At 38.7% G+C, this 12,510-nt stretch overlaps 1 protein-coding gene across 1 annotated transcript in view; it reads left to right on the top strand.

Annotated features, from left to right (window-relative positions):
• Positions 1-12,510, top strand: part of Ttc39b (tetratricopeptide repeat domain 39B) — a 113,814-nt gene that overhangs the window by 72,185 nt on the left and 29,119 nt on the right. Inside the window, exons 4-8 of the mRNA XM_013020756.1 lie at positions 274-381; positions 3,727-3,858; positions 4,690-4,766; positions 8,907-8,974; positions 12,177-12,241. Of these exons, the coding sequence (XP_012876210.1) occupies positions 274-381; positions 3,727-3,858; positions 4,690-4,766; positions 8,907-8,974; positions 12,177-12,241 (450 nt within the window). The remainder of the gene's footprint in view (positions 1-273; positions 382-3,726; positions 3,859-4,689; positions 4,767-8,906; positions 8,975-12,176; positions 12,242-12,510) is intronic.

Here is a 12,510-nt window from a genome sequence, read left to right as displayed (position 1 = left end):
CACACACGCACACACACTCACACACGCACACACACATGCACACACACGCACACACTCACACACACTCACACACGTGCGCACACACACACATACGCACACACGCACACACACGCGCACACACACACTCATGCACACACACGCGCACACACACACACTCACACACACACTCACACACACACGCACACACACACACATTCACGCACACTTTCTTTGCGACAACACAATAATAGTAAAAATTATAGAAATTCTGTTTATTTGTTTCCTGATCTTTAGTTCATCAACTAAGGTGGATCTCAAGAGTGGCCTAGAAGAATGTGCAGTGGCGTTGAACTTATTTCTAAGTAACAAGTTTACAGATGCTTTAGAACTGCTTCGTCCATGGTAATTAACTTTATTTTGATTTCTGTACTTGTTTAAATATTGTCATCTATGCAGTTTCATAAGTCTTCAATTTTGTTTTCTTGAGTGAAATACTTTTATGAGTGCTCTCTTAAATATCATTGAAAAAAATTTCCTTTGAAATGAAGAGGAGGGCTAGAACAAATAATTTTCATGTTCAAAGGGAATTTAAGATAATAGGAATATTATTGGGGTTTTGTATTTATACAATAAAGATGTTAAACAACTTAGATAATTTTAGTTATAATAATTCTGTAACATTCAATGAGTTCAAGACATACTTAATTTCTTTTCCCAGCCAACATACCAAATACGTTATCAGAAAGTTTAGGGTAGCTAAACAACTTTGTTCCTTATGTCTGGAAAGAGCAGAATTCAGCAAAATATGAATATAAATGAAGATAGAAAAGTTTATTATAAAAGAAATATGACAGAAAGTAAGCATGTGACATAGCTATACCCTGGGGAAGATAGCCCTTCAGCCCTTATCTGCCATCTTGGCCATTTTCCTCTTTACAGAGTTTTGCCTTGGGTTTATTTTATTTTTGTACATTTTTTATTGTAAAAATGCTGTACAGAGGGGATTACCTTGGATTTGATAGTGAGAATTAAATGGCTTTCTGAATGAGTTTCTGTTTCCTGTTAAGTTGTTACATTTTTAAAAAGCTCACTCTCCTATCCTTATTTTCTCATTGTTTTGTTCTTCCTACTTCCTCATTCTTTGGTAGTCCCCACTTAGTTTTTGTTTTCTGGCAGGTTTTAGTGTTATCAGTGTATTCTGCCAGTTCCAAGTTCTATAGGCCACAATTCCATGAGAGGCTGATTTTCTACTAACTTGAATCTGTACTTCTTGATTTTTTTTCTCCCTTGACCTAGTACTATATTATTTTTTTAAAATTATCTTTACCTTGAAGTAGTTTACAAAGGAGTTACCATTTTATTTATTTATTATCTTTAAATAGCTTACGAAGGAGTTATTACTCAATCAGTTTAAAGTACAATGCATCTTTATCAAAGTCACCTCTTTCATCATTCTCCTTCTCTTCTTAATTTTCGAAATCTGGCAACAAAGCCCTTGCTCAGTCAGCTTCCCTTTGACCACAGTCAGTGATGACATAGTCACCATGCTTGAACCAATTCCCGAATCTGGAGTTTTTGACCCCAGGCCCAAGCCCCAGTGCCTCACGAGGAGTCATTAACACCTGGCAGGAAAGCTGGGCCTTCCTGAATTCCAAGATGGCTGCAAAATTACTCCGAGCATGGCTCAGGACAAAGAATATCGGTACACATGGAGGGACCGGAGATACTTAGCTTTAACCTTTTCCTAGTTAGTACATGGCCCCAAGTAAGGAGTCAGTGTTTCTCAGCCAAAACCCCAAACAAACAAAAAACACCAAAGGCAGTTTTTAAGCTCCCCTCCCCCCCATTTTTTTAACCATGCCTTAAAACACAGTCATGTTCTTTGATGAAATTTAGATCTCACATAATAATTTGGTAGTAGTAGATAATCCTTCTAACTTTTCCTAGTAATCCTTCTAACTTTTCCTAGTCAGTCTGGTCCCTCAGACTTCTCCCTGTCTGTTTCTGTTCTGCATCTCCCTTATCTTTCTCCCTGCTTATCTTTCTCTCTGTTTTTTTTCTCTTAGTGTCTCCTGTCTCAGCCTCCCATCTTGTCTCCTTTATTCTTTACTCAAAAAAACAACAAAACCCAAAAAACAAAAAAAAAAACCCCAAACCTAACCAACTCCTTTTATTTTCTGTAGCTGACACTTTGTTGCTTCTAATACAAAGTGGAAACAAATTATTCAGTACTATATTCGTTGGTGTTTTATATTCTCTGATCTTTATGCATATAGCACAGTTGAAAATGCCTCCCCTCAATCCTTTTTAATATCACCTGTCATTTCAAAACTGAGGTTTCACACCACAATTAATGATTAACTTTGAATGGTTGTTATGGCTTGTGGTGGTTGTTTCTCTTGAGCTGTCCTTGTGCTACCTGTCCAGTACAACTACAAATCACTAAAGGCTGTTTAGATTATTTCCATGGAGAAAAAAAAATTGTGGATTGTGTTTTACATAGCAGCAGGCTGTAAGCTGGTTTTTTTTTTTTAAACTTAAAAACCAATGCATTGGTGTTTTAAAGATTATGCATAATAATTGTAAGAAGTTTAGAGGAGATGACAACACTTTCATAGCTTGGAAATCTGGAAATAATTAACATTCATATTATTTTAAAGCATTTCTCACTGATAACTTGGGTCATCAATAACTTTAATCAGGAATCTCAGATATTGAAATTAGATCAGCTAGAAAGTCTTGAAGTCTGCTTTGATCAGGGCACTTTATGGCCAACTAATTTATTAGAAAAGCCTTGCTTTCTCTTGGCTTTTGATTGAAGAGGAATAAGATTTATTTATTTATCGGTTGTGGGGCCTGAACTCTGGGCCTGGGCGCTGTCGTTCAGCTCTTCAGCTTAATGCTAGCACTCTACCTCTTGAGCCACAGTGCCCCTTCCAGCTTGTATCAAACTCAGTGCCTCATACATGCAAGGCAAGCATTCTACCACTGAGCCACCTTCCCAGCCTGAAAAGGGTCAATTTAAATGAGTGCTTGTCTTTCAAAAAGTATATCAACATCTCTCTGTCAAAAAATATATTTACAGAAACCTTTAGCCTTCATTTTGGATCTTAAGACAGTACACACTGTCTCTTATTCAATTGGGAAAATTTGATTTGCTCTGAAATCTTTCCTTAAAAATGAATCAGGCTGCCCTCTTGTGCTGAAATCAGGAAAAGCATGCTATCCACATAATGTTTCTGCCTAGAACATTGTTGCCTCCATAGTTTAAATTGGAAGGTAATCTTTATTTTTTTATTTTTTATTTAGTTTTGTGAAAATACTGTATAGTGGAAGGTTATCTTGATACCTAAGCTTTTTTTTTGGGGGGGGGGGTCTGGTCGTGGAGCCTGAACTCTGGGCCTGGGCGCTGTCCATCAGCTCTTCAGCTCAAGGCTAGTGCTCTACCACTTGAGACACTGCGCCACTTCCGGCTTTTTTCTTTTTGCTTATGTGGTGCTGGGGAATCAAACCCAGGGCCTCATGCATGCAAGGCAAGTGCTCTACCACTGCTCCACCTTCCCAGCCCCTATACCTGAGCTTTTAATAGAATACCTTCCATACTATATGTGGTTTCAGGATTATGATGAAGTAATAAAAGTTGTTGCTATGAAAATTAGGACATGCATCTAATAGGATTTGATAATATCAAAGCCTGGAATGTTTTACCTTGAATAGAACTGTACTAATTCCCTATGTTCTCTGCAGGGCCAAGGAGAGTATGTACCATGCTTTGGGCTACAGTACCATTGTGGTGTTGCAGGCTGTCATGACGTTCGAGCAGCAGGACATCCAGAATGGCATTTCTGCCATGAAGGACGCTTTACAAACCTGCCAGAAGTATGACTGAGTAGTTAACTACTTCCTATATGACTCCAGACCTTTGTGCTTGTCTGATAAGATGGATGCAGTTTGCAGGACTGAGAGCTCTCTGGTTGGGGGTGGCTAGAGCTAATGAGAAGGACTTCAGCTTTGGCCTGGGGACGTGGCTCAAAGTAGTAGAGTGCTAATCTAGCAAACATGAGGCCCTGAGTTCAAATTCCAGTGCCATTACCACCACCACCACCACCACCACAATAACAACAACAACATAAAAGACTTCAGCTTCAAAGTTTCTTGACAGTTTTATTTAATAAAGTATTTTATGAGGAATTCAGTGTGTTTCCCATTTTCCATCTGGCCTGCCTGTCTTCCTGCCTGCTTTCTCTTCCTCCCTCGCTCCCTCCCTGTTCTTTTTTGTGGTTTTGAAATTTGACTCAGGGCTTGTGATTGCTAGGCAGGCATTTTACCACTTGAGCTATGCCTCCAACTCCTTTTACTCATATTCTTGAGTTGGAGTCTTGTTTTTTGTTAAAACCAGCCAAGACTTTGATTCTCCTACTTATATTTTCTGTAGCTAGGAGACTGGGCACCATACCTGGCTTTTCCTGTTGAGATAGTCTTAAACATTTGCCTAGGCTGGCCTGGAACCTCAATCCTCCCAATTTTAGTCTCCCACATAGTTGAATGAGAGGTATGAGCCACTGACACCTTGGGTCTATTTCTCTTTGTGATAGCTTCGAGTCTGAGCAATGAGAAGGTCTGAGGGGCTTTCGGTATCAAATGACAATGAGCTCAACCTGATGTATTGCTGTTTTGCCCCTCTATTTCCTATCTCCCTGTTCAATACAGATATAGGAAAAAGTGCACTGTTGTAGAATCTTTCTCAAGTCTTCTTTCCCGAGGATCGCTGGAACAACTGAGTGAAGGTAAGAGTCAGTAAAAGACTTTTTTTTTTTTTTTAAATATACAGCTGGGGCTGGGAAGGTGGCTCAGTGGTAGAGCGCTTGCCTTGCATGCCTGAGGCCCTGAGTTCGATTCCTCAGCACCACATAAGCAAAAAGAAAAAAGCTGGACATGGCTCTGTGGCTCAGGTGGTAGAGCGCTAGCCTTGAGCTGAAGAGCCCAGACCCAGAGTTCAGGCCCCACAACCGGACCCCCCCCCAAAAAAAAAATACAACTGATCACATTCATAAACCTCAATCCTAGAGTGAAGAAAGTATATGTAATGTCTTTTTCTCTTTTGTATTATATTTACCCTCCAGAAGTAACCATTGTTAGTTGTTGATTTTATGACTTAAAGACTTTACCTTACAAATCCAGATATACATATAAGGGATACATAGGGTTTTTGTTTTCTTATTTATGTTCATGTTTTGAAACAGAATCATACAATGTGTGTTCTTCTATGATGTGATGTTTTCTCAGGTCAGTTGTCAATATGGTTTTCCATAATTGACTTGTTTTTTCTCTTTTGAAGGACATTTATTGCTTCAGTTTTTCACTGTTAAAAAATAGAATGCCAGCCAGGTGTCGGTAGCTCACATCTGTAATCCTAGCTACTCAGGAGGCTGAGATCTGAGGATCACGGTTCAAAGCCAGTCTGGGCAGGAAAGTTCATGAAACTCTTATCTCCAATAAACCACCAGAAAACCAGAAGTGGCGCTGTAGCTCAAGTGGTAGAGCAGTCGCCTTGAGCTGAAGAGCTGAGGGACAGCGCTCAGGCTGAGTTCAAGCCCTATGATCAACAATAAATAAAATAAATAAATAAATAAATAAATAAAGTGAGATTGTTGGAACTGATTTAAAATATGTATACACACACACACACACAAACAAACTCACTCAGAGCCTTTTGCTGTTGCTTAGCTTTTTTTTTTTTTTTGTAGGTCAATTAGTGGTAAGAATCTCCCATAGTTGTCTTTTCAAGTTGGCTTCAAATCTTAATCCTAAAATCTCAACCTCCTGAGTAACTAGGATTATAGGCATGAACCACCAGTGAAACAGAGTTTTTTGATCCTTGGTCTAAACTCCAGGAGTCCCTAGTTAGGTCCATCCACTTACCCATTTTTTGCCAAATAAAGAGACATTGTGAAGGACGGAGAAAAGATTTATTATATGGCAGCCATGGGAAGACAACACTTTAGTACATCTTCACATTTCTTCTGGGGTGTAGATACTGGCTTCAGGATAAATGAGAAAACTGTGGGGAGGGGGTGAGAAAGGTATGCATAATAAACACCGTCTTTGGTCACAGGTGTGTGGCCTTGTTGACCATTAGCCTAGTCTTTGTCTTTGGAGGAGTTCTGGAGGATACTTACCACTTTAGAACCTATAACTATATCCCATTCTGAAGTGACTATTAGAATATATGACTATATATGACTATATCCCATTCTGAAGTGACTACTATATATATATATATATATATATATACACACACACATATATGTATATATATATATGGGCTATATTTAGCTAGGCTTTCAGTACATCATGAATTTCCTTTTATTGGACTAAGGAGGCATTTGCATAAAGCTTATAATTGCTCAGTAGTTTTGAGAACCAATGTAAATCCAATCTTAGTGAAGAAGTAAGACTTTTATAAATTAAGTTGCATTTTATTCACAGTGAGTTTGGCTGTCACTCCAACTTAAACAGGTTTTGTGTTCAAGCGAGCATGTCAAAACATTGTAGCTTTAGTATGTGATTTGTTTTTCCTCTTGGTAATTTCCATTTTCATTCATGAGTGTCTGCAGGAGTGAGTATATTTCATTAAATGTTTCTTGGGCTTAATGTAGAATACACCTGCTCTTCTGCTATTGCCCTGGATTGTGCTGAGTGAGTTGTAAGGTGGCTTTTAAAAGATAATCAAATACAGTTTCAGATGTGACATTTAATATGAAGAATACATAAATGTGAAATATAAAGTTGACTTTCTTTAAATTTTTAAAAAAATCTTTTTTTAAAACATCTTCTATACTACTCTTACATCTGTCTGACACCTGATCTGTTCATCCTTCTACTCAGACCTGTGTAAGGATTTTCAGTATTGCCTACTGAATGAAAGATACACAGTGACATTCAAGATTGTCCATAATTGAGCTCATTGACTTACCTTTCAAGCCTCAATGCCTTGTCCTCCCTTAATGCACCTCCTTGCTGTACTACATGCCCAAGGAGCCCTCCTGCTCTTTCCCCAGATGTTCTGGGCTTTCATTGCTCTCTATCTTTGTCCTGTTGGTTCTCCACCAGTGCTGATTTCATCCATTGTACTTCCCTGTGACAGAAGTCAGTTCCTAAGCTGTTACAGATACCTACCTAGAAAGATGGCATATTCAGGTGACCCTGTAAAATTCCAAATTACTGATGTGAATCTCACTGGAGAAACTGAAGAAAATGAAGAGGTACACTTTGAGCGGATCTCAAAGGTTTGAAATCTTTACTGTTGGTGCGGCTAGGATGTGCACAGGCCCTCAAGTCCTGCCTGATAGGGATTTATTTCTGTCTGTGTGCTATTGAAGGTTTTAGCTGCTTTGTTGCTTCTTTGTAAATTGAACACTTGGAATCTGAGCATGGCAGAAAAGTGAATCTGTATATAAGAGTCAGGAGAGTGTGTGTGTGTGTGTGTGTGTGTATGTGTGTGTGTGTGTAAATGAAAGTTAGCATATGTTCATATTTAGTTGGATCAACAGCATTTCCAGTGACACACATATTCCCTGTTTTTCTATCACATACTCAACATCAAAATACTTTGTGATTTGAGCTTTTACTAACAGTACTGATGTATTATCAAAAGTAGCTAATATTTATCAAGTGCTTATTGGATATGGTAAGCTCTACATGCAGTGCCTCATTTAACCCTTCACCTGCCAAGTAGAGACATTGTTAGTGAACTTGGTCAATGAAACCAGCAGAGAGGGAGAGTAGCATTTGCAAGGCCTATAGCTAGTATATGGCAGTCTTTCCTCGAGGCTCATTTACTTAAATAACATACAAATTTGCATCCCATGGAGAAAATAGGAATCTGCTGATTTTGTTTATGCAAAAATGCAAGGATTTATCTTCCTAATCTTTGCACAAAGAATGGGTTGTTTAGAAAGACATACCATATGTTTTGAGGTACCCTATACATCCCTACGATATAGCTTTCATAGTCCCCCCTTTTTTTTGTGGGTGTCTTTCTTATGCTAGGTATTTTAATGATCAGATTACCTTACAATTTGCATATCAAGTCTTCTTAGTTGAGGAATCTTGACTTGGGTAACAGGGAATGTACTTTTTCAAGTTAATAATAACTATTTATTGTAATAATTACCATAATTTCATGTTTAGAAGGTAGAATTCTTAGACTTAATGGAGTTCTCCCCTGCCTCCCAATCTTTACTATATTAAACTTTCATGTTACTGTTTTTTCCTTTATTTTTTAAGCAGTTTTCTTTCTTAAAATGGCTTTTTTAGGGGAGAGGGAGCTGGTCCTGGAGCTTGACCTCTGAGTCTGGGTGCTGTCCCTGAGCTTTTTGCTCTATCACTTGAGCTCCTCTTCTGGCTTTTTTTCTCTTTTTTTGTCGGTTGTGGGGCTTGAACTCTGGGCCTGGGCGCTGTCCCTGGGCTCTTCAGCTCAAGGCGAGCACTCCACCTCAAGCTACAGCGCTACTTCTGGTTTATTGGAGATCAGAGTCTCACGGACTTTTCTTCCTGGGCTGGTTTTGAACTGCGATCCTCAGATCTCAGCCTCCTGAGTAGCTAGGATTGCAGGCGTGAGCCACTGGTGCCTGGCTTAAAATGTCGGTTTTGGTTTCCTCTTACAAGCTGAATTTGGTTTCTGACACTAGAGATGACTTCCTGGAACAGTTAAAGGAAATCTTGCTGAGGACTAAGTGGTCATTTCCCTATTAGGGGAAACACCAAAATAATGTAGGTTTTTGTGCTTTCATGCCTCTCTTGGGCTCATTTATCTACCAGTCCTTTCTGAACAATTTATCTGAACATTTATCTACCAGTCCTTTCTAGAGCAATTACTGTAGCCATGAGGATTCTATTAATATAATTTTATTTGTTTTTAATAGAGGAAATGCATGCCGAAATCTGTTATGCTGAGTGTCTCCTGCAGAAAGCAGCACTCACGTTTGTGCAGGTAATGAACATTTGGCTAGGTATGGTATTGGCTGGGAAGCATGCCAAGACCACATGGGAAAATGTGGTTCTTCTATATTCTTTCAATGAAAGATTTTTGTTATTCTGGTAAACTTTGGCTGAAAATAAAAGACTCCTGAGAGCTTTAGTCATATTCAGAAATCACTCAGATGAACTTTGGATTTTTCAGTTCACTGGGAACTACTGCCTTTTAAAAGAAACTACCTGGAAAATGACATCACTAATTTCAGGATGCTTCTTTCTGTGAAAGCTAGTTGATGATTCCAGTTTGCACTTACCAATCAGTGTCAGGGGGACCTACATAGGACTGTGCTTAGAGGAGAACATCTGGCTGTTTCCTGCTTGCCCATTTGCTTCAGCAAAGCTCACTTAAGTACATGTACATGGACACACATTTCATGCATACATCAGATTTTAATCCCCCCTTCCGTCCTTACCCACTTTCTATTGTCAGTCCCTTTTTTTCTTGGTTCTGGTACTAGGGATTAAGCTCAAAGTCTGGGCACTGCGCCTTAGCTTTCTTGCTTAAGGCTGGCATTCTACCACTTGAGTCATAGCTCTGCTTTTGGCCTTTTGGTGGTTAATTGGAGGTAAAAATCTCATAGATTTCCTGTCTGGGCTGGCTTTGAACCTTGATCCTAAGATTTTAGCCTCCTGCCTCCTGAGTAGTTAGGATTATAGGTGTGAACCACTTGTGTCCAGCTCAGTACTCCTGCTAACTTCATTTCTTCCTCTGGAGGAACAATTTAAAAAAGTCACCAAACAAAAATTGAAACCTTTTCTCATGAGACATTTTAATTTCACTTCTAGGAAAGGTTTCAGACCAATATTTTGCCTATCTCTACCTCCTAATAGTTTCTTTAAAACCCCAGAGAATATTCACATTATGGTCTCATGAGTGGTGGCTATAATAAGGGATGGGTGGAGAACATAAATAGAAGAAAAGAGACTTAGCTACGAGATGGAAAACTTTGATTTCACTGGTTTAAATTATTTAGAAAGTTTTTGCTCTCTCTGGAAGTTGACCTGGATCAGTAAAATTGAACCAGTGTGCTCCAAGACTCTGTTCCCTAAATTACAAAAGTTCCTTGTACATTAAAGGGACCCTCTTCCCTGTACATAGCCTTAGTATACAGTATAAATGGCAGTCACAGAGGTTCCCAATTTTTTTTCGGATGTTTTCTAAATGCAGATTTGACAATCAACTGTTGGATTTAAAAGCTTACTTCATATTTGGACACTTGCAACTAAACATCTAGGAGCTATCCATGATTTTTGTCTTTTAAAAATTTGCTGCTGCATCTCTACCTATTGTTCTGTCCATTGTTCTGGCAGACGGCTCATTAACTCTCATCTAGACTGGATGGCAACATAGCAACGCTTAGCCTCTAGTTTGTTTTGTCTTTTTCTCACTCACCATTCAGTAATTGAGTACCTTCTCAAAATGAGATTCTAATTTTGTCATTTCTCTGCTTTTGCATTTAGTAGCTCTCATTGACTATTGCAGTGTTCTGTATCAGAGTATCACAAAAGGGGAAGGTATTTTCAAACTGACGTGTTGCTTTTCACCAAATTCCCTACGCCTCCTTTTACAGATGTCCTTGGCAAATAGTGAACTCATTACATAGGCTGAGGTAGCTCTCTTCCTCCTGTGCATTCACTTCTCTGCAGTACATTCTCTGACACAGCTGATGCCCATATATACAGATTGCCAACCACACCATGATCACTACTGCTTACTTCCAGGCATTTTCAAACCTTTGTTTTCCTTTGCTTGCAAAGTTCGCATCTGCTTTGCTTCCTTTTTACCTGGCCACTTTCTAATCTTTTTTTTTTTTTTCCTACTTTAAGCACCAGTGCTTTTCTGACCTCTCCCTGCCTACTTTGTGCTCTCATGGCATACTGAGCATTCTTCCTCCCTGTCCATCCTTCTGTCTCTGTGTGTTCCGCATTCTCTAACACATTGTATGGCTCTTGTCTGTTTTTGCATTCAGTAAATGTTTGATAGGACGTGAAATGAAATACTTATTTAAATCAGACTTCATTCTAACCTAAAAAAAACTTCCGCCCTGTCTTGTATTGGAACCTATATGATTATAAAGTTCCTTAAAATAAGAAGACATTTAAGTTGCATAGTGTATTTTCTGTCTAATGATTCTTGTAATAATTGCAATGTTGAATATTTAAGTCAAGTAGAAAATGAAAGATAATGAAAGAAACTGTACTTTGTTTCTTCAGAAGAATACTCTAGTAAACGGTTAAAAAAAAGAAAAGAAAAAACACCAGAGCATCTTTCTGATCTCAATCAATAATTCTAGAGAAATTTTCTCCTGGGAAATGTGAAACATGGGACAGTCTCCATTATCACCATGTAATAGAACAACTTCCTCCAAGTAGTTATTTGGTGGATTCCATGAAGAGACTGACCCTGAAAATGCCATTCATCTAGGCGGACGACCTCACTTTCATGACGGATGACCATCAGGCAAATAAAAAATAAAGTGATTTGTCCCCCAAGTCAGAATGGCATCTTAGCCACTTCAGAAATCAGGCCAGAGTTATTTTTGTTCTCAATGTGTGTGTGTGTGTGTGTGTGTGTGTGTGTGTGAGTGTGTGTGAGAGAGAGAGAGAGAGAGAAAGAGTGTGTGAATATAATTTACAGTGTTAAGTAGGTTCTCAAGTACATTGTAAAAAAAACCCCAGTCCCATTTATTGAGTATGATGGACAAGAAAGTTTGGCTTTAGAGCAGACAATAAAGTTAACTATTTAATTGAATCTAGAATAAAAGTTCTCAGTAGATGATGTTTATTAAAGTAGGTTTGGGCTATATATTGCTCCTAATTGGTAAGGACTATTTCCTTAGAAGTAACAAGCAATGTAATGCAAGGATTTTAAAAGCTAGGCTCCTCCTGTTCCTCCTGCTCCTCCTGCTCCTCCTGCTCCTCCTGCTCCTCCTCCTCCTCCTCCTCCTGCTCCTCCTCCTCCTCCTCCTGCTCCTCCTCCTCCTCTCTGCCTTCTAACTGGTAAGAAAAATGACAAAATGACACTCTTTAAATGCAAAACAAAAAGAAAAAGGTTCTTACTTCAAAACTATCCTTAAAGAGGATAATTACAAACTATATAGCCTGTCAGAGCAGTTGTGTTTTCTTGCTAAGTGATCTAATTATTGTTTGATTTTCAGGATGAAAATATGATTAACTTCATCAAAGGTGGACTCAAAATTAGAACAAGTTACCAAATATATAAGTAAGTTAAAAAATAAGATGTGGCTTTTTAATAAATCCTATACTTATACTGCTTTTTTTCCCCCCAAAATACTGTACAGAGGGGTTGCAATTACATGGGCAAGATAATGAGTACATTTCTTATCAAGCATTGTAGCCTCCTCCTTTGTTTCCCCTTTCCATCCCATCCTCCCCCCCCAGCCCTCCCCCCCAACCAAAGTTGTAAAGTTTGTTTTCGACATAATGACTTGTACGTCTTATTGTTGCAATGGGTCCACCTGTATCCCTATT

Source organism: Dipodomys ordii, unplaced genomic scaffold (genome assembly GCF_000151885.1).
Source record: "Dipodomys ordii isolate 6190 unplaced genomic scaffold, Dord_2.0 Scaffold53, whole genome shotgun sequence".
Classification (NCBI taxonomy): domain Eukaryota; kingdom Metazoa; phylum Chordata; class Mammalia; order Rodentia; family Heteromyidae; genus Dipodomys; species Dipodomys ordii.
Note: the sequence above shows the minus strand (reverse complement) of the source record. Positions and strands in the feature narration are given on the sequence as shown.